General features: G+C 39.7%; 2 protein-coding genes and 1 pseudogene across 4 annotated transcripts in view; all 3 read left to right on the top strand.

Annotated features, from left to right (window-relative positions):
- Positions 1-3,126, top strand: part of LOC109841206 (splicing factor 3B subunit 1-like) — a 6,331-nt gene extending 3,205 nt beyond the window's left edge. The window contains exons 4-7 of the mRNA XM_020410113.1: positions 1,342-1,482; positions 1,553-1,624; positions 1,683-2,746; positions 2,817-3,126. Of these exons, the coding sequence (XP_020265702.1) occupies positions 1,379-1,482; positions 1,553-1,624; positions 1,683-2,746; positions 2,817-2,971 (1,395 nt within the window). The 5' untranslated portion in view covers positions 1,342-1,378 and the 3' untranslated portion in view covers positions 2,972-3,126. The remainder of the gene's footprint in view (positions 1-1,341; positions 1,483-1,552; positions 1,625-1,682; positions 2,747-2,816) is intronic.
- On the top strand, positions 5,077-8,567 carry LOC109842579 (annotated as a pseudogene).
- Positions 8,115-11,861, top strand: part of LOC109841207 (splicing factor 3B subunit 1-like) — a 35,773-nt gene continuing 32,026 nt past the window's right edge. For 2 of the 3 annotated variants that reach the window (XM_020410116.1, XM_020410115.1), the window contains exon 1: positions 8,115-8,198. The gene's annotated coding sequence lies outside the window, so the exon portion shown is untranslated. The remainder of the gene's footprint in view (positions 8,199-11,861) is intronic. The other variant, XM_020410114.1, reaches the window with a different exon arrangement.

The raw sequence follows: 11,861 nt of genomic DNA, 5'->3' as shown, positions 1-11,861 counted from the left end.
GGGGGATAGTTGTTATTTTGGGATTTTCCCTTTAAAAAAATATGTCTCCTATTGTTTTTTTAAATTTTATGTGATACATTACACGATATTTAGTTAGACAAAATGTAAGGGTTTTTATAGATATTAGTACATTAGATCTTTCATATTTTCCAGTTAGCCCTCATATTATTAAAATTTTATTTAGTCCTCGAATTCATATAATTAGTTAATCCAGATTAGCGCTATGTTAGTTTTTACGTCCAACTTCAAACTCTGGTGCTGTCAGTGATTAACCCAACACCGTTTGTTTATCGTTTGATTCTCGATTTGCTCATCTGCCAATATGGAATTATGACACCCGACCTTCGTCATAGTTTCGGGTCTTTAGCGTAGTAGAAGAGGCTTTAAGTTGATATTACAGCAATTCAAATCTCAAATATGCTTATCCGAAAACATTAAAAAATGAACATTATTACTAACTAAAAAAGGTAGTTTTCTGATCATGGAAATGACACTTAATATGCCAAGACGTCTGTGTTTAGTTTCCATGTCATTTTCCACTTATTCTAACCAGTTCTTTTCTCACAACCTTCTTCAAGTCTGAAAACTAGGGAAGATTGATCATATGTAAGTATCCAACTTGACTATTCGGTTCCTACTTTTCTGGCTTGAATAATATTTATATTTTGTTTAGACGTTAAGAAATTTCAACTAACATCTGAAGTTTTTTGCTAGCAGGAACATGGAGGAATTGATGACTGTCACCCATAATTTCAGTCAGTAGGGATTATGAAACATACAAGTTAATCTAACATGATTTTCTTAGAAATCACGGCACCTAATGTTAAATATAGTAGTTAGGGTATCTTGCTAGTATTATGAACAATAGTTGTCGTCTTACACTACAATTAGGAGGGTCCGCTTCTCTTAATCCTTACCCTCTATCTCAATTTCAATGGACGACATGCCACATAAGATTTTCATTAGTAGTTTTGACAATAGTGGTTACCAAGATAACAACGAAAACCTTACCTTACGTGGCGTGATCTCGCCCACCGAAAGTGATGTGGACAGGAAGGATTGAGGGGATTGGACCCTCTCCCGTTACCACCTAATTCAAGAGGATTCAGATGTATTAGACATCTCATGCCTTTAACATGATTGTACACATTATTTACATAAAATTTCAAAACAAGTTATGCAAAACAATTAAATATATTTTCTAGATTAGTTTAGTGCATCCGGTCTTAAGATTAAATTGCTTCTAAACTAAATGACAACAGGTTATGATATTCAGCTACCACCTTGTTTTCAATAGAGTTTCTGCGAGTACTTACTTTTTGTTTGTTTGTTTTTCTACAGATCAATTTGCGTTTCCCGGAGGTCAGAAAATAATACCATGGAGTGCGAGGAGATGAAGAACAAAGGGAATGCGTCTCATAAACGACCAATTGTTGTCAATGAAAGTGTAGGAAGTGATGATGAGTTGTCGTCCGAGAAGAAATTGAAGACCAATTCTCGAGAACTTGTCAAGAATCTACTCTCAAGAGTGATGAACGATTCCCGAGAAGAAATTGAAGACCAATTCTCGAGAACTTGTCAAGAATCTACTCTCAAGAGTGATGAACGATTCCTCTCATCAAAAGTCAGTATCTTGTCAAGAATCTACTCTCAAGAGTGATGAACGATTCCTCTCATCAAAAGTCAGTATTTTTTATTAACTTCACCCGAAGTATTCATGATATGGGCATTGAGCCCATCAATGTACTTGACTGCACTCTCTCATGGATGCTAACAGAGCGCAAATCACTCAAAGATGAAGAGGCCGGCTTCCTACTGAAAGTCATGAACAAGGTATTGCCCAGTTGCGATGAGGACAAAGTTCGACCTTTGGTTTCTCGAATTATATTAGTTGCCCAACCTTTTGTTGAAGATGCCTCCTCTCATTGTTGCATCAAGGCGAGCGAGATCATCTACACTCTCAGCAAAATCACGGGTCTGGATGAAATTGCTGTGCTGATTCGTCTTCAGATGAATGACAGTAGTGATTACGTAAGGGATGTGGCGGTCAAAGTTATGGGGATCGTAGCATCTGCACTCGGAATTCATGTTGTTTTCCCGTTCATCGAAAGTTGTTGTCGAAGAATTGAGCCATTGCGAGTCCGTTGTGCTGCTATAAGAATGGTGGAGCAGTTTGCTGTGAGGATCGGATGCACGTTGCTGCCACATCTTTCGCCTCTAATTGAACTTATGGAGTTCGGTCTCCTTCACAAGGATTTAGAAATCATGCGAATCACAGCTTTATCTCTCGCTGCTCTTGCTAAAGCGGTGGCACCCTATGGATATGAGCACTTTAAACCGATATTGCATCGACTCTTCGATTTCTTCAGCAGAGATGGAGTTGGTTTTATTCATCGAAGAGGGAAAGTGTTGGGAGCGCTGGTGAAGCTATTCACTTTCATTATTCAACTTCTAACGTATCCATATCCCAGCGACATCAATTGGAACGTAGCGAACGGGGTATTGCTCGTGTCGAGACTTTCGGTAGACGACGAGGAGATGAAGGAGATTGGATTGGAAGCCATCAAAAGCCTAGCTGAGATCAAGGACGTTCTGTTACAGGGTTTTCTAATGGGCGGGCCTAGATGTTTCGTGCGAATTATGTGGACGAGAACGATGATGAGAAGGGACAAGTACGTGTTGTTGGCCGATGCAACCGTTGCTTTGGCCAATAAGTTGGGAGTTGCGTATCTCAAGAGATCAATATCTAAAGAACTCCGATGCAACCGTTGCTTTGGCCAATAAGTTGGGAGTTGCGTATCTCAAGAGATCAATATCTAAAGAACTCGATGATTATAGTGAAGATTACAGGCAGATGGTGTTGAAAATAATTGAAAAGTTGTTGGCGTGTCCTGATAATTCATCGGATCGTTTTGCTCAGTTGGAAGACGCCTTTCAGGATATCGCCTACTTGTTTTGTTCTTCGTTTTAGATTATATTGACGCAACCAACAATTTTTTGCTTTTGAGATATCCTTTTTTTCTTTTTTTCTTTTTGAGATATGTGGATCTCCAGTATGTTTTTTTAGTGTCGAAACTGTTTCTATTGAAAAGCAACAATAAATGATATTAAAAATATATTGTACGAGTATTTGTTGAACGTGCATTTAGGCCAGTGGCCTAATTTTTTGAGGACCGCCAACCATGGCCTTGCAGAATTACGGCCCACTGTTTAAGATCAAATATGACTGTTAGTGCATTTGCAATTGCACTGGTCAAGGTTGAATGCTCCTATGGACTGTAAGGATTGAATCTTAATTTTATCGAAGGTAATTATTAACATAATTGTTTTAGTTTTTAAAAAACCTTATAAAAATGATCCCACTTTCTGCATTATGTAAGGGCATTTTTACGTATTCATCCCATATAAACTAATAAAATCCATGAATTAAACTGATGAAATACATGAAGAAATATAAAAATATACTATTGCATCATTAACCTCCTGCTAAATATTTTACTGTAGACTCACAAAATGATCTCGTTGAAACCATAAATGTAGTTTGGGGGAACAAAATAGGTAATTCGATACATTAGAGAGCATACTGATAGTTTACCAATACTTTAAGGGGAACGATCATTTTACCCTAGTTATTATGATACTAGTGGTTTTCAAGGTAACAATGGTTTTCAAGAGTACATGACATGTTCTCATCCATAAAAAGTAATAAGAACTCCAAGAATTGAGAGAATTTGACCCTCTCCAATTACCACATAATTAAAGAGAATCTGGTTCCTTTTATGTTTTGTATTACTGTGTTTTCATTTGGAATGGATTTATGCAATTTCTTTTGTCAATATATTAATCTAGAAATATCATTTTGTTTTTTGTTGATCGTTAATGAATAAATTGTCTCTATGTTTATTTTTTTACTACGTAATTCTAGCAAAGTGTAAACCGTTTAAAATCTTCTGATTGGCTATTTCCAGAGAAATTTTTTCACCGTATTTGAAATAATTGAATTACAAATAAATTTATAACTACTGGATAAAGAACCTCCTCTATTAAGCGAAGAGGAGGGAGATTTTATGTTGGCGCATGCCACCGCATTTTGACATTGATTCTTGCACACCAGTCGATAATCTACGCGAAAGCGTACTTTGCAAAAGCATCATCAAAGCATCTGATTAGATCTCCTCATTTTTCATAGACCAATCAATCACAGGACAATGAAGAAACTCTTATAAGTAACTTGTTCGAACCAAAAAGAAAGATGCAAATCACATAAAACAAATCAAGAGACGAAGACGAGAGATTTATGTTGCTCGACAATCAGTTACGTCCATAGGACGAGGGTTGAGTTTTCTTTATATTAGAGATTGCATAGATAAAAATTTTCTTGTGATCTTTAAGGATTCCACAAGTGACTTAGTCTCTTTGTGCACAAGTTGATTTTCCTTGTGAACTTATTCACAACTAAGATTTCCTAGAACTTAAAAAATTAAGATCAAGAAACCAGAAAAATGTTAATATCAGGGGTTGTTTGCTTGCTTTCCTCCGTTTTCCAAGTCCAACAATCCTACACTTTTTGGTATTTCATTCAATTTCATGGAAAGTTATTTCTTGTGTTTGTTTTGTCAAAAATATGGAGAATAATTGCTTTCTAGGAGTTGATGGGCGAACCGATTAATATATAGGTCTAGAATGATTGGTGAGTAGATGCCCGAATCAATGGCGGATTTTGGCGATCCAGGAGTTGATCCCTAGGTTTTGGAGTGCTCTTAATCCCTAGGTTTTGGAGTGCTCTTAACGCGATGGAAAGATTTGATTTTTCACATTATGCTCAAATTGCTCAGAAAGTGCTTAAAAGATCTGATGGTGACGATGGGTCAGATCTGATGGCAGATAGGGCAAAGAAGTATGCGACAGATGAGACTGGCATAGAGAATCAGATTTGATTCTAGCAGTAGAGTTATCAATATATAATTATTCAGAGTCATCACGGGAGCAGTAGTTGGTTAGTGTGTAGACTCGAGGAGGACAGTGCCAGACTAGGTGGAGCTTGCGAGCGGGCACGATTGAGTGACATACACAGATATGGAGATGGTGGCATTGGACTTGAAGGCGATGAGCGCTCATATTTGGTCCAACCCAAGTGATGAAGGAGATAGAGGCATCCAGCTTGTAGTGTGGAGTAGGAGAGGTGCACCGATATATTTCGAGACGAGGGATGCAGGTGGAGTACGAGGATAACAAGTGAGGGAAGGCTATTGTCAAGTTCAATTTGGAAGGAGAAGCATGGTTGATTTGCTTCTAATGTCAGATGTGGCAAAAATCTCTTGGTACACACAAGAGAGGTGGAGGCGCCACAACGAGACAGATGAAAGTGAGAGTCATAGGGGCATCCAGTTAGAGTGTAGGTGATTCAATTTGAGGTGCAAAAAAAATAGAAGACTCTAGCGGGAGAGACAAAGTTTCAAGACAACGATGATATAACTTCAATGGAGTTTGGGTATCAAATCTAAGGTGAAGATTATTGGGATTGTGTCTTTGATTCTTTGTATAACTTCATGAGAATTAGATAGGGTTAGAGATTTATTATAATTAAGAGATTAGGTCTCATCATGATTAGGAGTTTGAATACTATTCTAATTAGGAAGTTAGACTAGAGATAAAGTTTTGGTTTCCCTATATATATATATTCTTCTATCGATAGAGGAAAAACCAAGCAGAGGAGAGAGAGCTAATATTCTTATAATCTAGGATTAGCAGAGGGCGTAACCTGATTCAAGAATATTGTGCGAGAGGCGAGGGTTCAGTAGTTTTTGTTCGTGTAGAAGATTACATCATTGGGAGAGAGTTTCATAGTCTTTGTCCATTCAAAAGATTGTAAAGAGAGGGCTTCGGAGAGAACATGAGAGTTGATTATGTATGTGAGCTTGGGAGATGAGAGTTGAGTGGTTTCTCTTGTAGTTTTCCCTGATACATAGTGGATTTCTCCTATTGTTGCCCCGTGGACGTAGGTTAAAGTTGGTTGACCGGACCACGTAAATCTTGGTGTTCTTTCTTCTTAATTGCGGTTGTTTTCTATCATGTTGATTATGGGTTGACTTTCAAGTTGCACATATTGTAGTAGGTGGGAAGACTAAAATTCCCCAACAATGAGGACGAGTTTAAATTGGGAAGGTGGGTGTTTAGTTTTCTAGTCGAATGGAATGATAAGTTCAAAGGTTATCTTTTTTTTGGTTAATTGCACATTGGTCCCTTACATCATCTTTAATTGCCAACTAATCCCTCAAATCTCATTATTTAGCTTATTAGTCCCTTAAATGTTTAGTTTTTTTGCCAATCCGTCCCTCGTGTTAGTTGGTGTTATTAATGACTATTAAATGTGACGAAATTAGGTAAAATACCCATTATGCCCCTAACTATAACAACTCAAATCCACCTTCTTTCTTCGGCAAACCCAAAATCAAGGTCATTCCCATGACTAGCTTCACGCTAAACCCAAAACTTACAAGGGTAATATATACCCTAGGGGTAATATGGTAACTTGAGTTGTTAGGTTACGCATTAACTCAACTAGAGTTAGAGAAGTTAAATGTTTTCCTAACAGAAGGACCATCTTGCAAGAAAACTGAAGATTTATGGGACTAATAAGCAAATATTAAGATTTGAGGGACTATTTGGTAATTAGAAAAGATATAAGGGACTAATAGGCAATTAACCCTTTTTTTAAAGGGGTTTTTGCATATACCCTAATCTTCTATATTTGCACTTTTACCCTTTGTATCTTGATATTTGCGGAATTGCCCTCTAATTATCTCATATCATGTTTTTCTACCCCTTAACAATTAGAGAGTTTTAGTTCTGAGATGGAAAATATTCCAAACCAATTGAAAATTATTGGAAATAAATCTCGGTGACGTCACATCTACAGCCCTGTTTCAATATATCCTTTATCTTCTTTATATTTATTATTTATTTAAAAATATCTTACTGGAGAAGAATAGAGATAGAGATATAGAGATATTTAAAACTGAAATGCTCTAATATAGTCTTTGCGATCCTCTGAAGGTTTGTATTAATATATATATATATATAATTTTTTTGTGGCGCTTCTATTGAGCCCACGGTAGATTTGGGCCTTACAAACTGCATTGAAACCCACTAAGGGCAGTATGCAGCCCAATTACGTCAAGATTAATTAGTTCGCACTTGAGAATCCCAAAGTCCATGTGGACGAATCAGGAGCCAGCTGTAATTTAGCCTTAATTTTAAGGCAGTGTCCACTAACCGCCAACAAAAACAATAAATCCCCAAAATACCCCTCCGTTCTCTTCAAAAGCCTCACTCACGTCTAAGGCGCCGTTGTCCTCTCTACAAATTAAAGCTCTCAAGCCAACTCCTCACCCATCTCCCATCTCTTGCTCGTGAGAAAAAAACGAAACAAACGTTCCAAATGACCCCCAAATTCTCAAAGCAAAAACCCTAATTTCAAGAAAACAATGGCGATCAGACCCTCATCAACCCTTTTCTCCCCCCGCATTGCGATCCTCTCTTCGTCTCAGGAACCAGGTAATCCTCATCCCCTAAACCCTAACCCTAAGAATCGATTCTTGTTCTTGATTTCTTGAATTCTTGATTTCAGCGGGAATCACTCCTAGCTGCGCGCGCTTCACCTTCGACGCCACCCTGTACCCACCGGAGGACGACGACGACTACATCATAGTCGGGACCATCGGCTGCCCTCTCGCTGCCACCCTCTCCGCCGCCGGCCACCACGTCCTCCTCCTCGAGCGCGGCGGGACCCCCGACGAGTTCCCCTCCCTCAGCTCCCAGGACGGATTCCTCCAAACCCTGGTTGCCGCCAACAGCCTCGATTCCCCCGCCCAGTCCTTCGTCTCCGACGACGGCGTCCCCAAGGCTCTCGGCAGAGTCCTCGACGGATCGTCGGCGATCAACGCCGGATTCTACAGCCGGGCTCACAGGGAGTTCTTTAACGCTTACGGTGTCGAGTGGGACCCGGAGATGGTGGAGAAGGCGGTGGGGTTTAGGCCGGAGCTGAAGAGTTGGGCGTCCGCAGTGAGGGATGGATTGATTCAAGCGGGAGGAGGCATAGTGCTGCTGATTTGCTGGCATTGGCGAACGCGGAGAATTTGAGGGTGCGACTAGGGCTAGCGTGGAGAGGATCTTGCTCAATTCAAATCTATCCTCAGGTTGGTTTTCTTGATTTTTTTGAATTGGGTTCGTTGTTCTGTTTTCTTGATTTCAGTAGAACAGTACCGTGTCAAAATCTTGATTTCTTACATTTCGGTTGGGTTTTGATAATGTTTTGGAACATTTAGAGACACCGGTTTGCCCCCAATCCGGTAGCCTCTAGGCAATGTGCTGTGGCCTACATTGTCATTTTTCACCATTTGGAAAGCTTGGCGCTTCGGGTTTGAGTCTAAAACAGTTGGCTGAGTTGAATTAATTGTTTAATCTTATGGTTCTGATTGGTCAATCATATGATTAATTGGTTAAAAAATAAGTAATTGGACAGGAGCAATCTTTATGAGTATTATTTAAATATTCTTTTATTGAAATTTGATGCAATTTTGGCGTTTCCAGCATGCTTCTGAGGGTAATAATTCGTTAACATCTTTACTACGAAGTAGTTATCACAAGTAATTTTGTAATTGTCTAGTTGGTGCTAAGATTTTACTTAACTAAATTTCAATTATGTCTTGCCTTCTTGTTTGAAAAATATCAGGCATTGTTGTGAGGCTTTAAACCCATTTAGACATTTATGTACTGTGATCTACGTTATCTTTCTTCATCCCACTATTCTTAGATTGTTGAATGAGTTTAAATGAAGTGTAGGATCTTATTGATTGGACCGCTGAATTATATGATTAATTGGGTCTGTCTATGCAAAGTGAGTAGTTGGGTTTGAACGATCTTTTGGAATATTTTTGGACACCCTGTTATTCTTCCAACAACTAAATATCTTCCTCTCAAATCTGATCATATTTTGTACAAAAAGGTTTGATTTAGAGTCATTACTCATTAGACCAATATTTTGTGATCACAACATGTCTTTCTACTTTGGCACTATTTTCCAGGCTTCTACCACAAAGGAATTTTATGAACATAGAAACTTAATTGATAATTTTTGTCTTATTATTTCTTAAAATTGATGTGTTCTCTAATTTTATTTTAGTATAATTCCTTTTGAGTGCTAATTTGATATTTCAGCGTTCTTCCACATACATTTCAGGATTCGCTGCTTAATAAACTTGTGGAAGTGATTTCTATCTCTGCAGTATCTTTATTAATATGTAGTTATTCCAACTATTTTTCCAATTCTTCGGTTAATGATAGGTTTTTTTTAAGAATAAAGCTGCTACAAGTAATTTTTCTACAGTCTCTTAAAAGTTTTGATGTCTCAGCTACTCGCTGCTAATAAGTCTGAAAGAGAATTTAACATGCTGATTGTCAGGAAGTAGCATTTCTGGGCATCTAGGCTAGTTGCTTAAAATATAATGAATATAATTACAAAGGTGGGGGAAAATAACTGTTGTATCTCATGCCATCAAAACTAAACTTTTGTTGTTAAACCTTAATTCTTAGTTTGATTTAACTTAATTCTTAATTGTTATAGATAGTAAAAGCGGGTACAGCGCTGCGCCATCCGGGGGTTGAGGTGCGGTCTCGACAGGGGGAGGGTGATTAGGTGCCATGTGTGCGGGAGGGCGGATACTATCGCCGTAGGGTAGGTGATTGAGGGGGAAGATGGTAGTGTGACTTAGGTGGTGATGAGGCCGTTGTCGCCGTCACCATGGGCTCAGCTATCACGGCCGTTGCTTGTATCGGAGCACCGCCATCTTCCCTCGCCCTTCCTCTTCGTCGACTTATCTGGTTTGTGGTTCACGGAGAACGTGGGGTAGCGCTGTCACTGAGACTTGCTGGTTTATACATACGAGGCAGAGGGGTTGAGGGTTGTTTTTGTGTACGATGAGTCGCCGTGAGTGTTTTTCTCTTGGCCTTTTTAAACTTTTCAATCTTTGGGGTTAAACTTGTTTATTTTAAGTTTAATTAGAGTTCGAAAGCTTGCTCTCAAAAGTTGTGGCTTTGGGTACTGACCTTTGACTCTCTCTAACCCTATTCCTCTGTTTTGCATTTAACTTTGCTTTTTAATGTGTTTTTTGGCCAACCTTTTTGTCACTAACCTTTATTTTTCTCTTCCTTTTTCTTGCTGGGGATCCGGATTCGACCGGGTCGCTGCTTACCTCAGGCATCAGTGAACTTTAGGTCTATAGACTTTGATACATGACCCCAAAGCCAGATTCCTTTTGAGTTTTTTCAGGGTTCTATAGACTTTAGGTCTTAATCACATTGTAAACTTTAGGTCCTGGATGATGACTGAGATTGAGCTGCAAGAAGTCTAACTATCATCTAAAAAGACTTTGAACATGGAAGTTATAACGTAGACACAACCAGATGAAAGAAATGAGTATAGGTTAACACATGAAGTTGCATATCACCCACATGAGAAAGTGATAGCAAAAGCATGACAAACTTAAAGAAATAAGTACATTATGTACTGGCATTTAGTGCTTCACTCCTTTCAGGCTTACTACATCACAAAACACACCAACTTAAAGACACCTCAGAGCTTCATAGACTGAAATCAACTTAGGTTCAGAGTTGCAAGTTAGGGTACATATGGTTACAAAGCCAAAGTCATAAACATGGAAACCACTATGTTTTGCAGACGTGAAAGTGAATAGTAAAGATGTAAAAGGATCAGAATACAGCAGCATTTAGACATGATAGCGTGAATATCAAAACACCTAAGAATACTAAAGTTAAAGCAAAAAACATTACGTGGTATTAGACATTTATCCATAGAGTACTTGGTGGTAAAAATAATTAAAAGATGTGAAAAGTTCACTGATGCCTGAGGTAAGCAGCGACCCGGTCGAATCCGGATCCCCAGCAAGAAAAAGGAAGAGAAAAATAAAGGTTAGTGACAAAAAGGTTGGCCAAAAAACACATTAAAAAGCAAAGTTAAATGCAAAACAGAGGAATAGGGTTAGAGAGAGTCAAAGGTCAGTACCCAAAGCCACAACTTTTGAGAGCAAGCTTTTGAACTCTAATTAAACTTAAAATAAACAAGTTTAACATCAAAGATTGAAAAATTTAAAAAAGGCAAAGCGAAAAACACTCACGGCGATCCATCGTACACAAAAACAACCCTCAACCCCTCTGCCTCGTATGTATAAACCAACCAGTCCCGATGACAGCGCTGCCCCACGTTCTCTGTGAACCACAAACCAGATAGGTCGACGAAGAGGAAGGGCGAGGGAAGATGACGGTGCTTCGACACGAGCAACGGCCGTGGCAGCTGAGCCCATGGCGACGGCGACCCCTCACCCCCTCTGCCTCGTATGTATAAACCAGCAAGTCTCAGTGACAGCGCTACCCCACGTTCTCCGTGAACCACAAACCAGATAAGTCGACGAAGAGGAAGGGCGAGGGAAGATGGCGGTGCTCCGATACAAGCAACGGCCGTGATAGCTGAGCCCATGGTGACGGCGACAACGGCCTCATCACCACCTAAGTCACACTACCATCTTCCCCCTCAATCACCTACCCTACGGCGATAGTATCCGCCCTCCCGCACACATGGCACCTAATCACCCTCCCCCGGTCGAGACCGCACCTCAAGCAACGCCCTACCTTGCCGCAGCTGCAGCTCCAGGCCCTAGGAAGCTCTTTGCACAGCGAGCACATAGCAAATCTCTGCACAGGCAGAGCCTGCATGTCCCACGACCATTCATCCTCATGGCCGCCGCCTCCACCACCGCCACCGCCTCCTCCTCGTCCTCCCCCTC

This window comes from Asparagus officinalis, chromosome 5, assembly GCF_001876935.1.
Source record: "Asparagus officinalis chromosome 5, Aspof.V1, whole genome shotgun sequence".
Lineage (NCBI taxonomy): Eukaryota > Viridiplantae > Streptophyta > Magnoliopsida > Asparagales > Asparagaceae > Asparagus > Asparagus officinalis.
This window is presented reverse-complemented; position numbering and strand designations above follow the sequence as displayed.